At 36.6% G+C, this 27,492-nt stretch overlaps 2 protein-coding genes and 1 long non-coding RNA gene across 4 annotated transcripts; 2 read left to right on the top strand and 1 right to left on the bottom strand.

Moving 5' to 3' along the window:
* Positions 1-6,491: 6,491 nt before the first annotated feature.
* LOC121786541 lies at positions 6,492-8,754 on the top strand. Its single transcript, XR_006047214.1, has 3 exons — positions 6,492-6,595; positions 7,458-7,546; positions 8,432-8,754. It is a non-coding gene; the product is annotated as an uncharacterized LOC121786541 (long non-coding RNA).
* A 4,549-nt stretch (positions 8,755-13,303) lies between these two features.
* On the top strand, positions 13,304-19,525 carry LOC121787194 (autophagy-related protein 18f-like). Of its 2 annotated transcripts, none has more exons than XM_042185857.1 (8): positions 13,304-14,231; positions 15,782-16,243; positions 16,344-16,763; positions 17,029-17,244; positions 17,319-18,149; positions 18,243-18,403; positions 18,634-19,001; positions 19,310-19,525. In XM_042185857.1, the coding sequence occupies exons 1-7, from the start codon at positions 14,019-14,021 to the stop codon at positions 18,998-19,000; spliced, it is 2,670 nt and encodes an 889-aa protein (XP_042041791.1). In that variant the 5' UTR covers positions 13,304-14,018; the 3' UTR covers position 19,001; positions 19,310-19,525. The 2 variants fall into 2 exon arrangements, with proteins under 2 accessions (XP_042041791.1, XP_042041792.1); XM_042185858.1 differs by having other exon boundaries at positions 13,306-14,231; positions 18,246-18,403.
* A 2,027-nt stretch (positions 19,526-21,552) lies between these two features.
* Positions 21,553-24,684, bottom strand: LOC121787967 (transcription factor ILR3-like). The gene is made up of 5 exons (XM_042186819.1): positions 24,452-24,684; positions 22,513-22,575; positions 22,297-22,374; positions 22,050-22,212; positions 21,553-21,961 (listed from the first exon to the last, which is right to left on the bottom strand). The coding sequence occupies exons 1-5, from the start codon at positions 24,586-24,588 to the stop codon at positions 21,716-21,718; spliced, it is 687 nt and encodes a 228-aa protein (XP_042042753.1). The 5' UTR covers positions 24,589-24,684; the 3' UTR covers positions 21,553-21,715.
* Between the last annotated feature and the right edge of the window lie 2,808 nt (positions 24,685-27,492).

Below are 27,492 nucleotides of genomic sequence, written 5' to 3'. Positions count from 1 at the left end.
TTCTGCTACCCCGTTTTGTTCTGGTGTGTGAGGGAAAGTGGTTTGGTGCATAAGGCCCTTGTTGGCAAAAAATTGTTGCATTTGGGCATTGACATACTCCCCCCCATTATCAGATCTAAGTATTTGAATACTTTTCTTATATTGGGTTTGCACGAAAGTGTAGAACAGAACAAATTTATCAAAAACTTCTGACTTAGATTTCAAAAAATAGATCCTATGTCATGCGTGAACAGTCATCAATAAAGAGTATAAAATATCTAAACCCTTGTCCACCCGTAACAGGTGCTGGTCCCCACACATCAGAATGAATAAGGGAAAAAACTTGATCCACACGTGTATCATTAGGTTTAAAAGAATGTCGATGATTCTTAGCCAAAAAACATGTATCACAATCCATACGAGAAATTTTATCAAAACTAGGGAACAAAACTTTAAGATAACCTAGTGATGGGTGTCCTAAGCGACGATGCCATAGCCAAGCTTGTCTGTCTGTGGATCCGTGAGTCAGCATCGTGATACTCTGTTGAGCTACCTCATCCTCATAGTAGAGACCACGTCGCTCAGTGCCACGCCCAACAATCGTCCCCGTCTGAATATCCTGTAACATGCAAAAAGATGGTTGCATTAGTAAGGTGCAATTCAGTTCTTTCGTGGCATGACTTACTGCCAACAATTTATGAGACACGGTCGGCACATATAGGCAATTTGAGATTTTCAGAGCGGGTGAAATCTGAATAGTTCCCGTTCCCTGAACAGTAAGTAATTCCCCATTGGCAGTTTGAACATATTTTTTGTGAGGTTGGTTATCCCAGTAAAATCAGACTTATCAAATGACATAGTGTCGGTCGCCCCACAATTGAAAATCCAATCCTTATCCTTATGTGAGGATTCAGACATGCTACAGGCTGCAGATATATTCTCTAGGACTTGAAAACTGTTTTTGCAATTAATTTGTGGCTCAAATTCTAATTCCCTATAGCCTGGGGGCCTTTTTCGAACAATGTGGGAGTATATAGGGTCAATCTCTAATTTAAGGTTATTCGTGGCCGCATAAATAGAGAATGAGGTATTTTCTCATGTATTCTGGATTTTGACGGACTTAATTGCAATAAGGGTGAAGGTGAGGGGTTTAATTTAGAATTAAACCCCTCATTACCTGCGCCAACCCTAGCACTTGCGATTTCTTCTCCGATCTGCGCCGGTAGCCCGGTCTTTCTCCCCCGCTGACGGAGTGCCTCTGTTTTCCCTGTTCGACCAATTCCTCGACGCCCTCATTTTCTTCATTTCGTCTCATCATTCGGGATAGCCAACAAGGAGAAAGCACTGATCTTTGGTGTGTTTTCTCCCCCCACAGTGACCGCACACAAGCTGGTTCTTATCCTCGTCGTTTCGCCGATCTTCTCCTCGGTTCGGGGTCTGCCCCGGTCGTCCGCCGCCACGCGACGTTAGTCCGATCCCAATTCCGCCATTGGTTTGTAGATCTCTTCCATCTGTGACCTGGGGTTTAAGGACTCCTTCATTTGTCGCTTCTCGTAGGACGATCGCGTAGGCGTCCCGTACTTTGGGCAGAGGCTCCCGTTTGAGTATATCTCTCCGGGTTGCTTCGTGTCCGTCATTGAGCGCCATTAGAAATTGGAAGAGCCTGGTCTCTTGTCTTTCTCGGTTGTAAATCGCGATGTCTTCTGGATCCTTCATCGGATTCGGCTTCTTTCTATCAATCGACATCCAAATGCTTTGGAGTCGGTTCCACAATTGTTCGAGGGTTAATTCCCCCTGTTTGATGTTGCTTGCTTTTCTGTGTAGATCGTATACCTAGAGCGAGTCGCCTCCGCTGCCGTATGTAACGGCTAGCCCCTCCCACAGTTCTCGAGCCGTTGGGTATTGTGATACTTCATTCACGAGCTCGGGTTCCATGTTGTTGATGATCCACCCGAACACACAGTGATCCAATTTCTGCCATGTTTCGTGGCTGGGATCGGTTTCTGCCGGAGGTATTGAACCCTTCGAGATATGGAAGGTTAAGCCTTTCCCCCCAATCGCCCGTTTGATCATGTTCGCCCACAGTGGGTAGTTATCTCCCGATAGCTTGGTTGAGATGACTACTTCACCGAGGTTGTCTGCACTCGCCGTCGTTGGTCGTGGGGTGATTGGCGTGGTCTGAAGGTTTCGGAGGAACTCTACAAACTTCATTGTGATGTCGTCAGGGACGCTCACCAACGAACTCTTATTCTCGTTGTTGTCCGATTCTGACATCGTTTTTTTTATGATTGCAGGTTTCTGCCTCTTGGCCTAGGTTCGGGATTGGTATTTGGACGATGATGATGTTATAATCTGAGTCCCTATTGCTCAACCTGCTCTGGTACCATATTGAATTGGATACTCGAGAGGGAAGAAGCAGCAGACATTGTTGGGGATATTTTCTGTATTGTATTCATCAATGGAGCACGCCTCTTAATATAAAGGGTGACTCTAATTACATATGGTAAGGGATCCTCTAATTTTGGTGGTGTTATCAATTACAATTAAATACAAGATCCTTTCCTAAGTTACATGATTTTATTTTCCCATGATTTTATTTCCATATTCTTACATTGAATGTGCTAAGGAATCGAATGATTGGATCACGATCACCTGCTTTGAGCAGGGAGATCTTGCGGGGAAGCTCCTAGTGCTCCCTTGTAACTTCATGGAGTTGAAGCAAATTGGTGTGAAGATATAAGGTACTTTCTTCGATAGAGTCTTGGATGAAAAAGGAGTTGAGATCAATGACATACAAGTGTTGAGAAATGGCGATCGGGTCAATTTTGCCCCTCAAAAATGGGTTGAGGAATCACATTCACACAAACAGGCTAAGGAATGGAATACACGAAAACGGGTTGAGGAATCGAATGCACAAAAATAGGCTAAAGAATCGAATACACGGAAACGGATTGTGAGAACGAATGAACTTGTCAAGATCACCTGTTTTGCTCCCATTACGAAAGTGATGAAAGGGTGGTGGTGATCCATACCCTTTCCAGTTATTTATTTCATATAAATAGTAGGGAAACTATTTTTTCATCAATTTTTATATTTAGTAAATTACGTTTTCAGTAAATTAGAATTTTTGAAAATTCATTATTGGCTGCATTGACATTATTACTCCTAATATTATGAAAATAATCTAAAAATTCTAGTAATGTACCTAAATTCATAATTTTAAGGATAAACCTTAAAAAGCAAGAATTTAGATTAGAGAATGTTCAAAAATTTATCAGATTACTAAGTAAAAGCTAATGTTTAGTTTGGGTGATGTCATCATTCTACTTACAAAGCTCAATAAATAGTTTCACTCAAATAAATATTCTATAATTTATTAGCATTAAAAATATTAAAAATATCTACAAGTAAATAGAATAGAATCCTAGTATAGGTAAAGCCTTTATAAAACTAAATAAAACTAATTAAATAAATAAAAGAGAATAGGATTGTAACTAGCTATCATAAGCGATAGATAGTATATACTATCTAGATACACAAGAGTTTTAGTTTGAGATTTATAAAGTTAGACAGAAATAAATAAATAAACAAAATAAATAATAAAATCAGGCAAAGAATGGAATTATGGGGATATTGATTTTAAAATTTAGACTACTTAACAGTTTAACATCCAATCTCAGACAACATGGTTACTAGGGCGAGTCACCTAATTACTATCGTTGACCGGACAACGTTGATTACTAGCATTAAGGTTGTTCATCTTATCTAATAACTCCTTAAAGATTAATTAGACCCTTAAAAAAACCACACTCATAGGTTAATCCTTTTCAGGATATTAACTATTGTGTCATCAGTCCTAATTTAACATATAGATCCTCTCTCTATTCCTCCACGTACCAATAAAGCAACAAGATTATGTGTCACAAAACTTGAAGCATTATACAAAAGATTGAACGAAGTAAATGAAGTATTAGAATAAAAATAACTGAATTAAATAAACATAAGTACTACTATCAAATCCCTAAAATTCTTATAGTTTAGCTACTCATAGACAAGTAACAAATTGACGTACTAGGCATAAAGTAAAGCAAACAAACACAAGGTAGAATCGAATGTGGTCTTCAGTCTTCTTTTGCATTGCTCCAATCTCCAAGAATGATGACGATGATGATGGAATGAAAGATGGAGAAATTTTATGCGTAAAATATAGAATGAAGAAAGTAAGGTTGGAGTAAAGAGAGATGAGTCTTGGAGGCTCCCCTAGGAGTGGTGATGTCTGAATGAATTAGGTTATGAGGTGTATATATAGACTTAAAAAAGTTTAGACATGGTAATTTTCATGTCATCTAAGTAACAGAAAAGATTTGGCTTCACAAGCAATATTTTATTTCATTTCTTGAATTTCCGCCTAAATTCCAGTCAGCTTTGACTACACTAAGCAATGTTAGTAGAATGGTCATAACTTTCTCTACCAAACTTTGATTGAGACTTGTAAGATACCCACATATAGCTCTTTCTAAGACGAAGAGAATGGTACGCATTAAGCAATTATTGCACGTCAACTTTGCCGGAAAAATTTGTGTGCTATGATATCATTTTTCTTCATATTACATATCTAATAATGAAATCTTAATTTCATGGTATTATATCAAAGGCTACAAAAATATACTACAATGTACAAACAGTGATATTGTTTTTGTGTGATAGTAAAACTATATCATTTTATAAAAGGAATGCATCATTTTTATGACATAAAAATATTATTTTTAATCCCTCAAATTATTATTTCATTTTCAAAACAATAACCAAACACATCAACAATACCATATGATTTTATAAAGAGTGAACTACTAAAATGGTCCCTGAACTATGAGTTTATCTCGCTCATAGTCCCTGAACTTTAATAATATCGCCAGACATCCCTGGACTAATGGTTTATCTCGAAATTGGTCCTTTTGCCATTTTTTGATATGAAAAATACCCTTTCGAGGGTTTGGGCAATTTGGTCTTTTTACACTTTTAACAATTTAAATGTAATATTATTTCAGTGATATACTAAATCTGATATTATTTCAAAATTACCATTCTTCTTCCCTTTTGTCATCCTTCACTTTGATTATTTATTTCAATATTATATTTAATTTTATAAAAATAAATTCGAAATGTAGATTTTTAAATATCAATAAATTTCTATTAATTAAAATTATTAATTCATGGACACTATAAATATTGATTAAAACTATTAATTTTTGTTATTTAATATACTATTCAGTTGAATCGAAGAAGTACGGAAAAATAATATTAATCATGATGGAAAAATAAGAGCTATTCTACTTAGCCTTCGTTCGATTGTTATAATTGCTTGTGATTATATATTATGAAGTTGACTAAAAATTTGATACTACTAAAATTTTTATATAGGATTATTTTGTTTAAATTTTCTAGTTAATTTTGATTGTTTTCAAATAAATAAATAAAAATTATATTTAGTCTTACATTAGATACATATTTATTTCAAAATAATCGTGTTATATGATATATTTATGATTAAAACTACTAAACATTGATTAAAACTAAGTTGGCGTCGGTTTATCTTATTGATTAACTATTAGACACTATCAAATATTGATTAAAACTATTAATTTTTGTTATTTAATAATTTTAATAATTAATAAAAATTTATTGATATTTAAAAATCTAAATTTAAAATTTAATTTTATAAATTAAATCTAATATTGAAATAAAGAAACAAAGTGAAGGATGACAAAAGGGAAGAAGAATGATAATTTTGAAATAATATCAGATTTAGTACATTACTGAAATAATATCAGATTTAAAATGTTAAAAGTGTAAAAAGACCAAATTGCCCAAACCCTTAAAAGGGTATTTTCATATCAAAAAATGGCAAAAGGACCATTTTTGAGATAAACCATTAGTTCAGGGATGTCTGACGATATTTTTAAAGTCCAGGGACTATGGGCGAGATAAACCCTTAGTCCAGGGACCATTTTTGTAGTTCACTCTTTTATAAACGTTATATATCATTTTTTTGCACAGAGAGTATCATTTTAACTTCTCAACTATATATCATTTTATGCAAAAAAGTATCATTTTTTCAATAATACAGTAATAACAAACATCACACCACCATGTAATTAATAAACTTTATATATTTATGCACCAAAAGTACCATTTCTCCAAGAAGACAATAACAACAACATCAACAACGCCGTATCATTTATAAGTAGTATATCATTTTTTGCATCAAACGTATCATTTTATGCACAAAAAAAATACTCCCTCCGTCCCACTCCAAATGGAGCATTTCTAATTCTGCACGAGATTTTATAGATTATATATATATAGGTATATATATGATTAATATTAGAAAATAAGAAAATTGATTAATAGATGGATGGGTGGAAAGAAACGTGTATTGATGGGGAATTTTAGGAGAGAATTATAGTAATTATAATTATAAATGATAAAAGAGTTGGAAATGAGAATAAAGAAAAAGACTTCCTCTTTCCTTCTCCTTCCCTCTCCCACATATTCTCATCTCTCTTGAAAACCTTCACTGCCACTCTTACAGTCTCAAAAATAGTTGGAATCAAAGGTTAGATTTTTCCCTAAGTTCTTCAATCTTGTTTCTAAGAAAAGTATTGATGTTAAATTGAATGAATTCATGCCTAAGTTGAATAGGAAGAAAAGAATCAATTTTGCATTGTTGTTCAATCTTTAAAGTTTGGATTTTTGATTGAATGTTGTGATGGAATAGGCATGTATTAGAGTTTTCTAGCATAATTGAAGTGTGAAAATAGTTTGATTGGTGATTATGTTGGGACCAAAGTCTAGGGTTCTTGAATTGAGGATTTCAATTGTTGGAGATGAATCATAATTGGACTAAAACCATGTAATCTTGTTGTTGAGCATGAAGTGTTTGGGGAAATTACCCAATGACACACAAATAGAAAATAGCTTGTATGTAGGCTATTCTGGTGCTGTTGTACTGATCATTTTCGGCTACCTTAACATGCTAGAATTTATGTTCTAAAAGTTTTTATGCATACTATCAGGTCTTGGGAAGATGCCTGCAAAATTTCAGAGCATTTCATCAATGTTTGCTATTTTAAAAAATTCATGTTAAACAGTCGTCAGAATCTGTCTCAAATTGGCAGACTGTAGTAAAACGTTCATAACTCCCTAATCTCTTGGAATTTTGAGGATAACCTTTTTTGTAATTAAAATAGATACCTAGAGGTTTATTTTGGTGTAGGGCTCGACCCCTAGTTATCTCCGAGCTAAGTCAGTTTATTTTATGAAGATGATGTAATGCAGTCAATATTTTTAAAGCTTTAAAAGTTGAGAATAGAGGTTTTTATGATAAAAGGGAGATAGATAGATGTGATATTTTGGCTTCCATATTTGTTCTTTAAATATTTATTTATGAAGTGTATATGTGGCTATTTTAAACCTAGGTGAACACGGTGCAAGCACAAGTGCTAAAGGAAAGGAACCGGTCCAAGGTTGAGTAAACAAGTAAAAAGGTTTTTTGTGACGTGTACAGGTAGTGTACGCATACTCTAGAGTTTAGTGTCTTTAACTCCAGTAAATATTACTATGTAGTTATGTGGTGTGGATGTACGTGTGATATAGCTTTAGTATGATTGTGAGAATCATGAGATTGATGGGTGTTATATCTTGAAATTGTGAATGGACATGTGTTATGCAAAGTGACTTACAAGTTTATATGTGATGATCAACATGAAAAGTGAAAAGTGATATGAGAAATATGTGTTACCCTTTTTGCTTAAGTGAGTCACAGGGTATAGTTGGCATGCCATAGGACAGCAGTACTGCACACATGTTGACCATTCGGCTTCTGGATAACCGAAGCATTGGTCTATATGATATGTACCCTATACGGGTTATAGTGCCAGATGATGCCTTGTAATAGGCTATAGAAGAGATATAGAGTGCCAAGCGGATATATGTGTTACAGAAGCCCTTATCGGGCTATAGTGTCCGTGTACCGTGTCTTTCACTAAGCAATATTTGGGGCTAAAGGTGTTGTTTGTGAGTGATCGTTATATGTACTTGAAATAATTCAAATTGCTATAGATGACTATTGTTTATATGAAAGAAAGTGATAAGTTGACATGATTATATGTTATAGAGTGTTATACGGCGATGCATACGACTTTGGTTGACAGTTGGTATTTGATTTATATGGTTATGTTGGTCGTGTGAAGTGATTAAATTATTTGGGGATGTTATATGAATTTTTATATTGATAACGGATATATTGTGAATAGATATCGTTGATACATTCCAGGTAATAAAGTGTAGTTTGTGATAGTAATATAGATTGAAGTTTTAGATATTCTATTCTGGAATACGTTTTCACTACGAGCTTGTCGAAGCTCATACCCCCTTTTCCCCCCTCTTGCAGAGTATTGAAGCGAGTGTTATCGCTAGTTGGCAGCTGCGCGTGTCAAGTCACCACCCCTTTTTGCTGGTAATGTTGACGTATACGTGGCATGCTTAGGTGGATTTTTGGGTTGTAAATATTGGTTATGAAGTTGTAAGGTTATAACTCTCTTTTGATAGTGGAGTTGTAAATATCTATCGAAAAATGTGAAGTTGTTTTGTTATGTATAGAAATGAAGAGTTGTTGTATCATACCAGGTTTAGTGTTTATATTATAGTATGTGTGTAGAATAGTTTCCGTTTATTTAAAAAAAATAATATAAGCAGTATTTATATAGTTGTTAATCGAGCTGACCAGAAAGGTGACACCACTTATTTGGTTAAGTCTAATCGAGTAAGAGGTGTAACAGAGTGGAACGGAGGGAGTAGCATTTAAACAAGAATATAGTAACAACAAATATCAACAATACCTTCTCATTTTATAAACGTCATATATCATTTAATAAACGTCATATATCATTTTATGCACCAAAAGTATCATTTATGTACCAAAAATGTCATTTTTCCACGAAGACAACAACAACAAACATCAACAACACCATATCATTTTATAAACTTTATATATCATTTTATGCATCCAAAATATCAAAAAAAAATTCAATAAGATAGTAACAACAAACATCAACAACACCATATTATTTTATAAACGTTATAATATCATTTTTTCAATCTTTGATACAATATGCAATTAGGATTTCGTTGGAATCTTCATAAAAATTATCTTTAATTTGATATAATTTTTGTAAAAAAATAATTTATATTTAAAAAGTTATATCAAATTTAAAATTTTAAATTATTTTAAAGGAGAGAAAGTGAATTCCATATAAGATTTGAAATAGTATAATCGTGAGTCTCATAAATTCAAAGGTCAAAATTATCTTTTTCGTATTTAAATATTACGAAAAAAGAGAGATTAATTCTAGCATGTAGATTATAAATATGTGTGATTCATAATTCATATTGAGTTATTTTGGTATCATGCATCTCTCGGTATATAAAATATATACTCATGTTTTTCACAATAATAATAATAATAATATTAGTAGTAGTAGTATTATCTCTATTTTTTATATTTATATTAAAATAAAATTTAAAATTAATAAATATATTTTTCTTTCATTACACTCATGGCCATATTTTAGCCTTTCAAACATGAGATGCTACAGCCCAATTCAACCACCAATACCATCTCATTCCTGGCCTTGGCCCAATATAATAAGCACACACATCCACCTCGCCGGGTGGGATTATTGCAGATAATGGATTTGCCATTTTCCAGCCCAATTTTTGGCCACTTTCATTCCAAACATAAATACTCTTTTATTGCTCATTTGTAGTTTAGACTATGATGAAGTAAAAATCCTCCTCGGTTGCTTATTCAATTTCCCAGGTGATTGCTATAGTAAAAATGTTTTCGAGTTGTCTTTTCTTTTAGGAAAAAAAGTACATATAGAGTGCATCATCTCGTAAAACATGATAATCAAGGTACAAGAGTCATCGATTAGGATGATAAGGAAGCTGGACCTAACTCTGGTGTGGCGACCCCACCCCACGTTCAAGGATTACCGATTGGGCTACAATAAGGGTCTAGTGACACAAGTCTCAATGTGCAACCAACAAGACCATACTCACTTCATGACCGACATGGTTGAAGAAATTTGGTCACGTAACAGCCGTGGAAATTTTAGTTTTTAAGTATTTCATATTGTACTCTTTCAACTTTTAAATGAAATGAAGTTTTTTAAATTGTGGTATTTAATTAATATATATTTTACAATTTTATTATATTCATTTACGAAAAAAAAAAGATAAAATAGTTGTTAAAAAGATAGGACGGGCTATAGGGTGCCCCAATACAGAATGGGTAGGACTATAAAACACTGATATGGAGGATTATAAAAAATGCAATAAACTTATGAAATTCCATTAGCATCCTTAAAAAAAAGAATTAACCCCTCTTAGATGCTTTCTATCGCTCATGATGTAATTGCATCTACAAAAATAACCACAACTATTAGTAGTGACTTGAATATTAACATTAAAATCTTAGCTAAGTCATTGGTATTTTCCAAAATTCAGGTGCATTCAACAAGACGTGAGCATATGGATTCGAATAGAATCTTGAATTACCTTTATTTCATTTGGCACCACAATCATTTATGCAAGGAAGAGAAGCACATTTCGATCTGATTGTTTGAGACACGTTAAAACGTCCAAATGATTAAATATTAAAGGTAAAATATTCTCACAAAAATTAGAGAAGATCATGCACGCTATCTTATAGGTATATTAGATTTAAAGCATTCCACTCTATTTTCACATAGAAAATAACCAAATTCTTATTGACCTCTTGTTATACACTTATGAAGAATATAAGATGTCGGTCATCAAAGTCTAACTACTTTACCTAATATTCAAATTTACTCCAAACATTTGACAAATGTACATAGCACGCCTTGTGTTAATCCCGCATGAAACATATACTCCCTCTTTTTTTATTCGTTCACAATTAAATATTTCTTTTAACGTTTACTATTTTGAGTAATAGACACAATATTAACTAATCTCATTAATATTTTATTACTTTTTTTTGTCTCATGTTGAATCAATCTTTTTATAAAAATATTTATCATATTTTCTATTTTATTCTCTCTTTCTCTCTCCTATTTTTTTTATTAACTTTAATGTTTAAACACTAAATTATTAAATCTCGTATCCAAAATAAATGAAACTAACTTATGAAGGAGGTAGTATAAACTAATATGCTCTCTCTGTCCAACTAAATGCAAAATTTTCGTTTTTAACACAAGATATTAAGTTTTTTGTGAATTAAATAAAACGAGAGAAATAAAGTAGATGATAATTAAAGTAGATATATTATATTATTATTTACATTTAAAAAAATGTATTATTGAAATAAGACAACTTAGAAGGAAATGAATATGAGTAAAATAGGACCCAATTTTTACCAACTTTTTGTAGTATTTATTTCGTTTTGTCAGAGTCAGGTCAACTTATGTCACCTAATTACGAGCCGAGAAAATATTTTTTGTGCGCTATAAGAGTAATCGCAATAGATCATCTGTGGCGGTCAATTGCAAGCCAGGGGGAGCCGCAACGGAGGTGGAACAAACGGGTATCCGACGGAGGTGGGTGGCAGGCGAGACGGCGGTGCCGCGGTGGTCTATTGCGAGCTGCGCAACCGCCGCGACGGTATTTTCTTTAATTATTTTTACCTTTTTAATTTTTAAATTTTTCTATAAAATATCTTATCCCAATTCATTTTTTATTGCATTGCAATTCTATTTATTTATGTCCAATTAATTTTACTCTAGTCCAATTAAAAACAACGTGAGACGTGATTGGACAAGTTTAATGTGGCTAAGACATGACTGTAATGACTAGGCGAAAAAATTATTTTTTTTTGGATGAGTTACCTATTCCACTATTGTGCACACCCTGAGGGTATCCACAATGGGACGCCCGATAGCACGCCCGATGCGTGCCATCGTCCGCGGGCGCCATCGTCCGCCCCATTGTGGGTGCCCGCCATCGTCCGCGCCCTACGCCCATGCCCGATGCATCGTCCGCGGTTGAAGCGCGGACGATAGGCCATCGTCTGCGCCATCGGGCGCCCCATTGCAGGATCGACAGACGATGGTCGCGGACGATGCCACGCGTTTTTTTTTTGTTTTTTTTTTCTATTTAAACCTCGTTTATCATTCACTTGTTCATACGAACATCTCGTCTCTCTCATTTCGCTCCTCTCTCACATTTCTACCTATCTCACATACCAAAATGAACCACGGCGATGACACCACTAGTTCTAGCTCCTCGGAGTCGGGTAGTTCGCACTCGGAGACCTCGGCAGCCTTAGATGCAGCCGTTGAAGAGGCCATGACAGAATGCTTATTCGAACTGCAACGCGAGGAGGCTGCGGCGGCGGAGCAGATCCGCAGGCCTATTCGACGTCGGACGTCTGTCCGACGCGACCACGCGGCAGCTCACCAACGTCTGGTTGAAGACTATTTTGCCGATCAACCGCCATCGTTGAGTTTGCGTATTTTTTTAATTCGTATTATAATGTACTCCCTCCGTCCCATGCTACTCGCACTTTTCATTTTAGGCCGTAAATTTGGGATTGATTTTTTTGTATAATTAAAAAAGAATTTTAGGTGTAATGAGACATCACTTAATAAAAGAGCTCTTAACTTAAACTAACATATTAATTAAATGCATTAATTCTAACTTAAATTATAAATAGTGTAAGGACTTTGTGACGAGCCGAAAAGCAAACGTGCGAGTAGCACGGGACGGAGGGAGTATTAATTTTTATATATGAAATGAAGTTTTTTCTTAATTTTTTATTATTTAAATATTTAAATAAAATAAAAGGCATAGGGCGCTTTAGGGCGACCCATTGTAGATGTGTATAGGAAGATAAAACTGATGACGTGGTAGATGCCCTAAATATTATCGTCTTGCGAGATATATCGCCCGAGCTTGCCCAAGAAGAGAAAATGCTGCGTACATTCCCATCGGATTCCCATGCGGCATGCCCATTTTTATTTGTACATATTTATAATTCATGTCGTCATCACAATTTCAATCCCCTACTCCACCTATACTTCGGCGCAACTCGCAACCGCTAATCCTTTCCACTATCCAACCAACCCAATCGCCTCAGAAACGCACACGTGTCCCAATCTCCACGTGTCGCAATCGCAGCCCTCGGTACACGGAATACCCCGTGGAACGACCCGTAAATTACAGTTTCACCGGGAGACGGTTTTTGGCAGAGAAGAGGAGAAGACGTGCGGCGGAGTTGTCTTCTTCTCAACTCTTCAAATTTCCTAATTAAAAAAAAAATTCAAAATAGAATTAAATTCCAGAAAGAGACGTAAGCCAGAGAGAGAGTCGTCTTTTTATTTCTTCACACCTATTCATTATCCGATGCCTTCAATCTCTCCTACCTTCTCTCTCTAGAACTGCTAGTTGTCAGCGATACTCATCTTATTTCTCCCAATTATCAATATCAACGAAACCCTAAGGATTTAATTCGTTGTAAAAACCTTTTAATTTGTATATATTTATTAGTTGATCGTAGAAATTCTTTCATTTTTATCTGGTATTTGCGTTTGTGATCATAGATAGAGGTAGATAGATACAGGAAAAGGAAAAAAAGAGCGCACTCAACAGAGGAGTTTTTAAGGGATTTTGTTGTGTGCTGCAGTTGAATTTTATACGATCAGAATCTGTTATTTTTGGCAACTTGTGCTTTTTCTGGTGGTTGTGATTATTGTGAAGAAAGCGAAGATAAGGTGTTGCAAGTGTAATCGAATTGTTTTTTTTGTTTCTGGTGGGATTTTGAGTTGGTAGCTGAAGATGCAGACACCTGTTGGTGGAGGGCTTTGATAATAGCCGGAGTATTTGTTTTTATCGGTATAAGAAGGGGCAAGTTTTCCGGAGGTTATGATCGTGGTGAGGGGGTTAAGCGCGGTGTGTCGTTGTGGGGATTGGTTTTTTAGGATTGTTTGCTCCATTTGGGGATGAGGAATCATAGCCAGAAAAGTGGTGATAGTGGATCAGTGGTGCCGCGGGGTAGAGTTAATAACGGGATACTTCCGAATTCGTTTAGGGCCTTTTCGAGCTACCTTAAGATTGTTTCATCTGGTGCCTCCACCGTCGCCTCCACTGTGAGGTCTGCTGCGTCTGCTGCTTCGGCGATTGTGGAGAGGGATGGTGACACCAGCCATGATCAGGTGTGGTTTTGGGGGATTTTTTTGCTTTTCTACAGTTTTGGTTTATTCAAAGGCTTTACATGTTGGTAAAAATCTTGTATATATAGTTGAATGCTTGCTTACTGATTATTGTTACTTCTTGGATTGTGAAGTTTGTTGTGCCAACTTTTAGACTAGCTGTAACTTTGGCAAGCAAGTTGCAACCTACTTCCTTTTTTGTTAATGTTGATTAAATTGCTTCTGTAACAATTGGTATTTAGGGTCAACATACATACATGAAGCCACTTTTTCTACCTACTGTTTTAAAAACTTGTTAAAGCATGCATGCATGCATACATACATTGATTGAGAGCAGTTCGATTTCTGTATGTAGTTGCTAACGACATGTCCTGATCATTGTCTTGGGTGTACATTGGTATTTTTCCAAACTGTGAACATATCCCTTTCTGTGTCATATCTCAGTATCTACATGTAAAACCTCATGAACATACTGTTGAAGATATGGTGGCCATGATTAGATAGAAATATTGATGTCTATTTTTTTTGCTGTTAACAACAGCCTCTTCCCCCAGTTAGAAAGAAAAAAGAAAAAGCACCAAATACTTCCTTAACACCCTGGTTCCACTGGCAGCAGTCTTACTCGACTTTCCATTTTCATGTCATGTTTTTATACAAGATGTTTCTTTCGTAACTGCAATAGCTTTAGTCGCTCAGTCACACGCTGTGAGTCAATATGTTTTTCCTTTAAATAGCTCATAGAGGTGGGATATGCTTGAGATACGAAAAACTTACCTTGTTGATTAGTTTGGTGTTTTCAATGTTAATCAGTGTGTGATTGCTTAGATTAATTCCTTTTTTTGTTCATTGCTTATCCAAAACCTGCTGTTCTCTTCTGAGTAGACAAGAATTTATGACTGATTTGCTTTTGCGGCTGTTTGGGCTGGCGGAACTTTTTTCGTTGTCTGAATGGACATTAAGTGTTTCTCAACCCTTATGTAATTTGTGTCGTTAATCTGTTTTTGGAAATTACTTCTTATTCAAGGGTTTGATATTCATTTTTTCCTTTATGGAATCTTATTTAATGCATTTTATTTTGTTTGAATTAGGTTAATTTATTGCGATCAAATACTGATTGTTATAATAAGTTTAATTGAAATTGTCATGGTAACTTATTGATCTTATACTCTTAAGCCACTACTATATAAATCATAGTTGTTCAAATCAGCATTTATGGAGATTCGTTAGTTTGCTGTAGTGTACTTCAGCAAAATTTGCAAGGCTTCAATTTTGTAGTAAAATAAAACAGGATGCCAATGTCAAGTTTGTTGTTCCTGCCGACCTTGGTCGGTCTTGTAGTAACACTGCTTTTTTTTGGGAGATGACCCAGTCTTCTTGTTTGGAGTTGTCACCATGATTACTTAGGATGATAGCTAAGATTGCCAGGCTAATATATGTTAATTCTTCGCAACATCCTTTTCAAACACGTCCTGATTTGATTAGTTAGTCAGTGGTCTTGGAGTTGAAATTGTTTTCGGATAAAACTAACCTATTTTTCATATTTCCAATTTTAGATTTCCTGGGCTGGGTTTGACAAACTAGAGCTTGAAAAAGGTAATTCACGTCAAGTTCTGTTGCTAGGCTTCAGTTATGGGTTTCAGATCTGGGATGTTGAAGCTGCAGACAATGTGCGTAATATAGTATCAAGGCATGATGGCCCTGTTTCATTTATGCAAGTTTTACCAAAACCTTTGGCATCAAATGAACCTGCGGACAAATTTGCTGACAGTCGCCCCTTGCTGGTGATCTGTGCTGATGGATCCTTTTCCGGTGATATTAATGTTCCTGAGGGATCAGCCCTTAGTAATGGGATGGTCCAACACAGCAATGGTTCAGTTAATGGTACTTGTATGCCAACAGTAGTCTGGTTCTATTCCTTCAAATCTCAGTCGTACGTACATCTCTTAAGATTTCGGTCCGTTGTCCACTTAGTGCGATGCAGTTCTCGAGTTGTTGCTGTGTTACAATCAAATCAGGTGTGTTCTACTCGGCCAACACTTGATTGGTTTTGTATGTTAATCTGCAAGTCATATTATTCTTGGTCTTTGTTTTGAATCTGATATGATTTTGTTACAGATACATTGTCTTAATGCTTCTTCACTCGAGAGAGAATATACAATCCTTACAAATCCAGTGCCAAGTGGAACTGGAAATATAGGTGTTGGACCCCTTGCTGTGGGACCCCGGTGGATGGCTTACAGTGGGAGTCAAGTTGCAATTTCTACTGCTCGACGTGTGAGTCCTCAACATGTCAGTCCCTCACCAAATGTACCTTCTCACTCTTTGAATGGAAGTCTTGTCGGACATCTTGCCCGAGAGTCAAGCAAACAACTTGCTGCTGGTATTGCTACATTGGGGGATATGGGGTATAAGAAGCTGTCAAGGTACTATTCTGATCTGTATCCTGAAGCCAACAATTTTCAATCAGGGAGTGGTCGTCTTAAGGTCAATGGCGTTGCTAATGGACATTCACCTGATGCACACAATGTTGGGATGGTATGCTGTATTTAGTTTATATTGAATAGCGTGTGAATCTCTTAAGCAAAACCTTTAATTACAGTGAATAATACAAAATTATTACTGTGCATTTTGTAACCAAGCATATTTATTTAACTGTTGCATGTTGTTTTGTATTTTCTGGCATTGATATACTCGCACAAAGTTCCTACTTAAGCATCTGGGGAGCTGGTTTAGGTGTATCTTTCTGCACTGATGTGCAATGCTTGCACTTTTTACAGTTTTAGCTTTTCTAATTATACAGGTTGTCGTCAGAGATATTGTAAGCAAAGATGTAATTGCACAGTTCAAGGCACATAAAAGCCCCATTTTGTCATTGTGCTTTGATCCAAGTGGTGTTCTCTTAGTGACTGCCTCAGTTCAGGGTCACAATATTAATGTCTTTCGTATAATGCCCGACTCATCTGGAGCTGCTTCCCATGTCCATCTTTACAGGCTGCAACGTGGTCTGACCAATGCTGTAAGATGAATCCCTCTTGAATGTTGTGAACTTCTTTAGGGGATAAAATCTAATACCTTCTATTACTTTTGCAGGTTATACAGGACATAAGTTTTAGTAGTGACAGCCAGTGGATTATGATCAGTTCCTTAAGAGGGACGAGTCATCTTTTTGCTATATCTGTATCTGGGGGTTTAGTTAATTTTCAGTCTTCTGATTCTCATTCCAGTGCAAGAAACAGGGGATCCAGCTTGATGACAAAGCCTGCAGTTCATGGATCTCCGAATTCAGGATTGCTGGTGCTGACTCAGCAGAGCGTCTGTGCATCTGGTCCTCCAGTTAACCTTAATGCTGTCAGCCGAATAAGAAACGGAAGTAATGGTTGGAGAAATACAGTAAACGGTGCTGCTGCAGTTGCAACTGGGCGGTCTAGCTCACTATCTGGGGCAGTTGCATCTGTTTTCCACAACTGCAAAGGTGCTGGTATGCATGGGGATCAGAGTTCCTTGATGAAAAACTATCACCTGCTTGTTTTCTCTCCATCTGGCAGTGTGATACAATATGTTCTGCATTGTTCTCCTGCTCTGGATGGTGTGATGGCTTTGCCTGGAGCAAGTCTCACTTGTGAATCTGGTATTGATTATGATGCAAGATTGATGGTTGAGGCAATGCAAAAATGGAATATTTGTCAAAAGCAAAACCGGAAGGAACGGGGAGATAATGTTGATATTTATGGTGAAAATGGAAATTCAGATAGCAGTAAAGTATATCCGGAAATAATGCGACATGAAAATGGCACATTTTCTGATGTTTCTGGTTTAACAATAAATGAAAATATCGTTTCTGAGGAAAAACACCATATGTATATATCTGAAGCAGAACTTCAAATGCATCAAAAGCAGAACCTGGTATGGACCAGATCTGAGGTAGGGTATTATTATTGTGAATTGAGTTACTAATCGTTAAGTTGGAAATTAGGTGAGGGTTGTGTTAATATCGTCTTCTTTTGTATGTGTTAGCAGATCTATTTTCAGTCTATGCAGAATGATGACCTAAATGAAGGTGATCATGGTGGAGAAATTGAAATTGAAAGATTCCCTGTTCGTATGCTTGAAGCTAGGTCAAAAGACTTGGTTCCAATCATTGATTATCTTCAAAATCCTAAATTTCAACGGGAGAGGTAATGTTTGAAACCTAAAAATGTGTGTACCCAAATAATTTTACTGTATCTAGGCTTGCATATTGTTGTCAAAATAATTTATATGACTTGCTTAATTGGGTTTTTATCCGGTGGAGAGAGCCTGATTTCTGGCAGCCTGAATCGTAGCTTCTGTATTTTGGTTTTAATTTCTATTTTTGAGATTTTTCATTAAAAAGGCTACATTAATGTTTCCCTTTCTTCATATTCAGGGTTTCTACTACTGGTGCAGTCACTAATGGTCACTTTCAGCCTCAGGGGTCTACTTCCTCTGAGAATGGAAAGATTCGCGGCAGGCGCCTTATGGATTCTCTTGATGGCATGGCTAACTGTGGCATTGTAGGTGGGAATGAACCGGACAATGGTCTTGATGCAAATGGACAAGATGGTCTCCAGACATTAACTGAAACTAGCAGGGGCTATGTAAATAACAATGATACCACAACAACTAACACCGAGCAAGAGGAGACTGTATATACTAGAGCAAAGACTGCACAGGAGAGCCAACTTAGATCTGTAAATAATAGAGATGGCTCGAACATGAAGAACCAGTTTGAAGAGGGTGATGAGTTTGACTAAGGTAATTCCTCCACATTCCTGAAAAAGGAGTATCTTGTTGGAAGCATTGTGTGTATGTAGGAGTCCTCAATCTGTTTGATTGTTGTGATTATGGACTAGTTTCGTTTCGAATAGTATTATTAATTTGTCAGCCCAGCACCAGGTATGTTGACAAGATTTGTGCTGCTTGTGCTAGTGGTCCATTTTTTTGAATTTGTTTTTCTCCCTGCCCCCCATCATGTTGATCTATCTTAGGTTGGGATTATTAACTGGGTATCGCGGGGGAGACTAGGCTCGGCCCGATTAATCTTTAATGTTGTGTCTCCTCAGGTGTGGTGATATTCTTTTATTCTGTGGGAAAATGGATATAGAGAGTGAAGCGAACACTAGATGCTTTGGATTGATTGTGGAAGTGTGCACCTTTTGTTCATTTTACATTCTGACCGATGTAAAGGAAATTTATCAGATGATTACACTAATAATAGTTCTGCTTCAATATGTATATAAACTTCATGTCTGCAATGTATTGCTATCTTCTCTGTTTCATTCATAAGCTTGATTTGGTCTTAAACCACAAACTTAACATGCGTCTGATCAAGACCGTAACATGTTGCAAATGATAGGTGACAGTAGCCATTTTGGGTTTCCAACATACACAACTCTCCCATGCTTCTGATCAGTTCTTGAATACTACTCCCTCCTCGCATGAAAGATGTCTCACCTTCCCCTTTAATTTGTGTCACATTCTATTTTAGAAAAAAGTTCTCAATCACAATATTATAAATATTATATTTTCTCTTTACACCTAACACGCAAAATAAAACCTCCTAAAATCTCGTCGCGTTTTACAAGTACATCATCTTTTGTGTGATGGAGGAAGTATATCTCAACAAATACAGTGTTTTTCATTTTATTAGAGTTAGTGGATAATGGAACCTATATTATTTAATTGATATAACTTTTTAAAAATGAAAATTACACATATTTTTATGGGACGTGGAGAGTATTTTATAAGTAAACAAACAAGATAATATCACCTGGAAGTTAGTTTGTGCATATCCTCTAGATAATTTAAATATAGTAATAAAATACTCCCTTCGTCTCATTCTAAATAGAGCATTTTTATTTCGCACAATATTTTATGTATTGTGAGTTAAGTGGAGAGAATAAAGTGAAAAAGAAAGAAATTAGTGAGAATGATGCTCTTTTTTAAAAAAATGTGTCATTTTGAGTAGAACATTGTAAAAAGATGGTTCACTCTAATTGGGACGGAGGGAATACAAGTTAATCAAATAGGTAAGATCAAGTCAATCGTCGCATATTAAAAATTGACATATAAATGTAAGATATCATTGTGTCGGAGGTTGAATGAATCGTATAGATCTGTTTGTTGTTATATGAACGGGGAAAATGGAAGATAATTGCAAGATGGAAGATATTTGGATTGATAAATGAAGATAAATGGATGAAATGTGCGGAAAACAAATATTTATATAAAAGTTGGAAGGGAAAAAAGGTTCAATCAGCAACCTTCTATAATTTAAAATAAGTAACACAATACTCCCTCCATCACTGAAAATTTATCACATATTTCTATATTTTCGTCTATCCCTAAAAATTTGTCACCTTTCACTTTTATCATTTTTGGTATTAGATCTCACATTTCATTAACCCATTATATAAAATTACAATCCACTGCCACTAACTTTCTCAATTCATTTTCTATCACATTTATTAGGAACATAAGGAGTAATTTTTTAAAAATTAAAGCAACAATCTGTTTTCAATGTACAACTTATGTCGCCCGTCGCGCCTGGAAAATAGACAGAAGTTGCTGTTTCAACCAGAGAATATATGCTTTAGGATTTTGTGATAATTAAATTATATTTATCCAAATAAATTATCATCATTTATGATGCATATGTATTGTTTTCGAAAAATCCTAAGTCATGTCTCTTGTCCAAACAATAAATTATGTCTAGCTCGAATTTTTTAGGTCGTGGCTCATTTTAATTGTTGCATTACGTGTGCTCAAAGAGATTTAGTATGTGACATTGATTGGTGAATGAAGATCATGAAGAGGAACTAGTTATTTGTTGCACATTTTAGTAGAGAGTGGAATTCTCAATTCTTGATGGTTTGGAAGTTGATTTGGAGTTTGGAAGCTGTTTTGGCACTTGAAGAAAGTAAAAGTGGTAATTACTCGGTTCCAACCTTAGTGAGGTGTATCATTTTTCGGATGTCCTAACCTAAGTGAAACATTTCTTTTTTTGACACTAATACTATCCAATTTGGCCGAGCTTTATTTAATGAGCCAAGCTTGAGCTTGAATATTGAATGCAAAGCTCGATCTCGGATGAGCTGAACTCGAGCTGGAAAAGAAATCTGGACAGCGTTTGGCTCCACTCGGCTCATTTCCAACATCCGCAACACTGACTTATCTCAAGAACTAGCAACAAAGAGGCAAATTTATATATACACACATAAATTTGTAGCATCTTATATAGCATGTCATGTGTCAATTGGATATACGACATCTAAATGATACTAGTTTTTTAACTATGCATACAGAGTTACGGCATCAGGAGAAGCAATAAACTTCACTACGATAAGAAAGTTTGACAAATTCACAATCTCTAGTCCAACATTATCCAAGTAAAACAGGTTCAACAAAAGGTAATAGTCAAGCACAGGCAAACAATGAAACCGCGATAAGCATGTCAACAGACCGCCCTCTTAGGCAACCGGTGGGCGCAGCACATGATCCTGAGACGTATCAACGGCTGCTGGTGGCATGAACTGCCACATGGCGACGCCAGGGTAGCTGATGATTGGCACCAACTTGTTACCACCAGCGGGCATGCTTGGGTTAGCTGGCAAAAAGCCGGGTTGGGGAGCACTCATTGTCTTAAGCTGCTGCTCCAGCTTCTCCTTCTCCACCTTTAACCTTTGCTTTTCATCACGAAGCTCGTTCTTCTCGGTCTACAGAAATCATCACGGAATAGTATATCACGAGTTAGATGATTAGCCGCTGCCTTGGATAATCATACCCAAAAACAGGTGGTCTTACTTTGAGCTCCTTGATCTTCTCCTGTAGATTCGAATTTGAGTCTTTCAGCTTCTTAGCTTCACTTCTTAACTGAGTTACCATTCGGACAGCATCGACCAAGATGGCAGCTTTATCAGTTTTAGGAGGCCTCCCTGGCTCGAGAAGAGCACCTAGTTCCATGAACCTAGAGAATAGGCAACCAAAGTTACTGAAGGAAACAAGCCAAACAGAAAACCAGTATGGTCAAACAAGTGTAGAGAAGAATTACTTGTCATTTAGCCTGTCTCTCCGTTGTTTCTCCCTGCATGCTTTGGAGCTTGATACAGCACATGTCTCAGTTCTAGCCCTGTGAAAAATATAAGAGTTAGCTGATTTATAGTTTGGCAGAATAGTCAATTAGTACAGTACATAGTGAAGTTCAAAAGTCACAAAGCTTGGCCAAAATTCAGACCAATCAATCTCACAAACCAAGAAAGCTTTATACCTTTTTTTGGACCCAGTTTCCTTCAGTGAGTCAGATTCTCCAAATGATCCATCAATTTCAACACTATGAATACATTAAAAAACCCGATAATAAATCAGTAACAGATTATAGTGTACGACACATCCACAATCACATAAAATAATTTTCCTTGACATTAATAAACAGGTCTACGATATACGTTTTCTGTCAAAAAGCCTTCCAACTCATACCCTAAACACATCATCCTTTCAGTAAGTACTTGTATCAATTGTTTCAATTTTCATTTTTGGCTGTTGATTTGCAGAAACATAAGAGACAAAAATTCCATGTTTGTATTAGACCATCAGAACTTCAATAAGGACAATTCACACAAAAGTAAGCTAATAAATAGTAGTATGACACTAGTACATCATACAACAAGATTCCCAGGAATGAACACTATGAACCTCAATTCATTGACATATTACAAATTTTGTAGACACAGCATATCTGGATTTGAACAAATGACTTAAATTTAATTCTATAATGGAACTTACTAGCAATACTAGAAGTAGATAAAACAGAAATAGGAAATACACACCAGAAAATAATTCTCAAGTGAAAGAGAAACAAAAACACCCAACTTATTGTATTCACATGACACATATCATGAATACAAACCATGTGAAGTCATTTCTACAGTGATTCCTATGCCGACCGAGTCCCAACTTAGTTTATGGCTTGAAACTTGAAAGACAATACACCAATACGAGTATAGAGAAAAGTTGAAGTTTAACTGTTCAAGTAGGCTAGTAATATGGAGTATCTTATATTCTTCAACTGGAAAAACCAAATGCATTAGCAAAAAATGCAAAGCAAATCATCTATTCTAACCATTATCAATAACAAAACAAAAATTCTATTGAAATAAACAAACAAATTCAACCAACTGAGAGAATGTATGCAAATCCATGATTTGGGAAGCACAACAAATTGTAGTTTTGGCACAGCTGCAAAGTAGCTAGAGTTACCCAAAAAAGTGCATGAATAACGAGTACCACTAAAGCCTCTTAAAGATAATAAGCCTCCTATAAATTACCCATTCAATAAACAGTTTTTCCAATTAACTGCCTCAAATTATTTGAACCCCATTTATTACAGTTTGGTAAAAAGATGAACCAATCAATTGGACGACTCTTCGAATAGAGAATGAACCAACCTTAGATTTCAACCCATTCTATTTTCCTTTGTTTCTCTACCCTCCAGCACCCAAAATATTTTAAGAAGACTCTGCTAATCCCCTCAAGAAAGAACAGACAGAAACATTGGTGTATGCAATTGCCAATTAGTAGAAGATGGTTGTGAATCTGTAACAGTGAAAACTATTACAGTAGGCTCCATGTTGTAATTTCCCCATGGCCCATGTGCAGTGAACGGGAAGACTTTTTCAAAGGGTGGCATGAAGATCCATTCTGAAAATTTACAAAATTGATAACAGCCTCGTAGTCGCAAAGGAAAATGAGAACTATGTACGACTGCTGTTGATTTTAGAGCAGGTGATGTGTAAAGATACCAACATATTGGACCACATATTTACCGTCACAAAATCAAAGTTAGGACATTTCACAGTTGATGTAAGAAGACGATTCGGATTTCATAGTTGTAAAGGTTCAGTGATCTAGGTTCTAATATCTTCTAAACAAGGTTAAGTAGGTAACTATCAATGAAGAAAAAATGAAATAAAACATGGAAGAAAGGAAGAAACAAGATTAGAAATATACACCTTAATCACGAAAACAAAACTTTGATCTGAAAACACGAAAAAAAACACCTAATCCCAAAAAATCAGATAACCACAAAGCACCGAAGCGAATTTCAGAAAAAAAAAAGACATCAGAAACCTCGAAAAGAGCCGAAATTATATGAATTAGAAGAATAACATGAGCTACAAAGGCCGAAATTAAGAGTAAAACAGCAGCACCTTGCATTTGTGGAGGCAGTGAGGGTTTGAACGGGCCAGGAAAATCCAGAATTGGGAGCGGCGAAATTTCCTTCGGGGACAGTGATATCCTCGATTCCGTAATCGTAGAGCCAATTCGTGTTCTCAGGGGAAACCATGTCTGATCAGAAGATGTGATTGAAGGAGAATTGGGATTTGGGGGAAAACGGAGAATAACACATGAGTTGAAATGGGCGAAGGGGAATCTATCTATTTTCATTAATATATTATTTGTTGTCAATTATTTTTGTTTTGATGCACTGGATTTGGGTGTAAGAGCATCAGGACGGACCGTCCGTCCGTGCCAGCGGCACGGAGGAGGTCGTCCGCTGCTGCGCTCGCGCCGTTGGTACGGCGCTGCTCGATGCATCGAGCACGTCCGTGCCAGCGAGCAGGTGACGTGGCGGCACGCGATTGGGCAACGACATAGTCGTTGCCTTTGAATATTTTTATTTTTATTTTTTTAAAATTGGGTATTTAATTTTAAAAATTATTAAAAAAAATATTTTCCAAATCCCAAAAATATGGCCATTTTTTTGCCCATTTTTCTAAAATTTATTGATTTTTTTTAAATTTTTTTCCCAAAATCATCTATAAATACACACATTAATCATCCATTTATCACATCAAATCATGTCTCATTCATAATTCTCATACATACTATCTACACATTCATCTCTCACTCAAAACCTCAAATGGATTTCACCTAAGCGGTGACAAAGGCGGCGGCCCAACACTTATCCTTGAGGCGGTCGCCGACTACCGCCTATGGATTTGACATGCATATTTCGGCGTTACCGGATCCAGCAACGACTTGAATGTGCTCTATTCTTTACCACTCTTCAATGATGTGATGAATGATGTAGCACCGGCGATCGACTTCACCATCAACGGAAATACATACCACATGAGTTACTATCTCGCCGATGGTATCTACCCAAGGTGGCCGACTTTCGAGAAGAGGCTCAGCAACCCACACGACCCGAGACGGGTTGTTTTTGAGCAGCGTCAAGAGTCAGCGCGGAAAGACGTCGAAAGAGCCTTTGGGGTCCTTCAAGCCCGATTCAACATTGTGAATGCCCCGGCTCGGCTCTGGTACGTGAATAATATCGCCGACATCATGTACACGTGTATTATCTTACACAACATGATCATAGCCGACGAAGGACTGAGGGCGGCTAGCTTCTACGATGAGGATGAAGCCGGAAGCTCAACCGCGAGGTCTCCCCCACGCCGAGGTGTGCATACGACGGTGGGCCAGAGGATCGAGACAAGGCACATAATGCGCGATACCCGAACCCACATTGAGCTACAAGAAGACCTAATCAAACACATGTGGGCGAAATTCGGCAACGAGTAGTGATTTTTTTTTTATTTTTAGTATTTTAATTATGTAATTTTTAATTTTTAGGATTTTAATTATGTCATTTTTATTTTATTTATCATTTGTAATATTATTTAGTTTTTTTAATGAATTTTAATATTATGGAAATGTTTTTGTTTAATTGAATTTTAAATTAAATTGTGCTCGTCTTTGCGGAAGAGCACAGTTGTGGGTGTTCTGCTCTTGCCAGAGAGCAATCAGAAAAAGTGGGGTCAGACCCACAACCGTGCTCGCTGGTAAGAGCACGGTTGTAGGTGCTCTAAGCATTGAAAATATAATTGAATTAAAAATCAATGTGAAGATTCCCCACATAGACACTCCACGCACTATTATCGGAAATTAAAACTGACGCCTTTCTCCAATAAGCCCAATTTACCAATCGGCCTTTTTTATACGGTACCATTTTCTCTCCTACAAAGTTTGTTCTAATTGAAATCTTTTTAAAAATATACATTATTAACATTTACATCGCTTAAGAGCACCCACAACTGTGCTCTTGCCAGCGGCACGATTGTGGGCCCGGGCGGTACTATTCATGTCTGCTCTCTGGCAAGAGCACAACACCCACAACTGTGCTCTTCCGCAAGGACGAGCACAATTAATATAAAATTCAATTACACAAAAACATTCGGAGATTTCCAAGTACGACTTGAACAATCTATCCATCTCCGCCGGTGAGTACGGTGTGCGGACACCGGCGCGAGATGGAGGAGTCTGCGTTTGGGAAGGGACGGGAGGCCTAGGCTCTGGAGTCCACCCGTATCGCCCATCGGAGCCACCTTGGTCGTCGACCGGGTATGGCCGGTAGCCACCCGGAACGCCCGAATCTTAGGTTTGAGGAGGGGCCAAATATTCCGTATCCGGACTAGGAAACGGTTGCGAACCGAACCATTCGGGGTTCCAACCGTGGGAGCCGCTTGGGTTGTCGTCGTGACCGGACATAGTGGTGTTGTAGGGTGTGAGAGGAAGATGAAAATGGATATGAGAGATTGAAGATGAGAATGGAGATGAGAGAATGATGATGAGAATTGTGTAGTGAAAGTGTGAATTTTTGGGAGTGAAATTGGGGGTATTTATAGATGAAAGTGTGTATTTTTGGGGTAAAAAAATGAAAAAAAAATTAAAGAGGTGTAAAAAACGGTTATAAACGGATATATTTTTTTGGGGAAGTGAAATTTTTTTTTATTTTTTATCGGTTTTTTAATTAAAAAACCGATTTTTTTTAAAAAAAATAATTTTTTTTAAAACTCAACGGCTATGCCGTTGACGAATGGGAGGGCGACACGTGTGCGTCCGCTGGCACGAACGTGCTCGATACATCGAGCAGCGCCGTGCCAGCGGCGAGGCTTGCAGCGGCGGCGGTCCTCCGCCTTGCCAACGGCGCGGACGGCGGTGGCGACTTTCGCCGCCGCTGCGGATGCTCTAACTAACTCACATATATATACGGTTCTCTTTCTAACTTATAATTCATCTATTCCTCGTTAATTGACACAGTTGACTTTCACAAATTTTTAAAAATATAGTGAAAAAACAATGGAAAAAATTTAGTGAAATGTGCATTTTATTTTTATATATTAATTTCATAATAAAATTTGAGTGGAATGAATTAATGGAATGCATGGTTCATTACTAAAATAGT

Source organism: Salvia splendens, chromosome 22, assembly GCF_004379255.2.
Source record: "Salvia splendens isolate huo1 chromosome 22, SspV2, whole genome shotgun sequence".
Classification (NCBI taxonomy): domain Eukaryota; kingdom Viridiplantae; phylum Streptophyta; class Magnoliopsida; order Lamiales; family Lamiaceae; genus Salvia; species Salvia splendens.
Note: the sequence above shows the minus strand (reverse complement) of the source record. Positions and strands in the feature narration are given on the sequence as shown.

Bases quoted from the DNA above. Each gene is read 5' to 3' on its own strand.
- LOC121787194 (XM_042185857.1), top strand. From the start codon at position 14,019: ATGAGGAATCATAGCCAGAAAAGTGGTGATAGTGGATCAGTGGTGCCG. The intron at 18,150-18,242 runs GTAGGGTATTAT...TGTATGTGTTAG, and splicing joins TGGTATGGACCAGATCTGAG to CAGATCTATTTTCAGTCTAT. The intron at 18,404-18,633 runs GTAATGTTTGAA...CTTCATATTCAG, and splicing joins CCTAAATTTCAACGGGAGAG to GGTTTCTACTACTGGTGCAG.
- LOC121787967 (XM_042186819.1), bottom strand. From the start codon at position 24,588: ATGGTTTCCCCTGAGAACACGAATTGGCTCTACGATTACGGAATCGAG. The intron at 22,375-22,512 runs GTATAAAGCTTT...TATTTTTCACAG, and splicing joins GAAACTGGGTCCAAAAAAAG to GGCTAGAACTGAGACATGTG. The intron at 21,962-22,049 runs GTAAGACCACCT...TGATTTCTGTAG, and splicing joins AGAAGATCAAGGAGCTCAAA to ACCGAGAAGAACGAGCTTCG.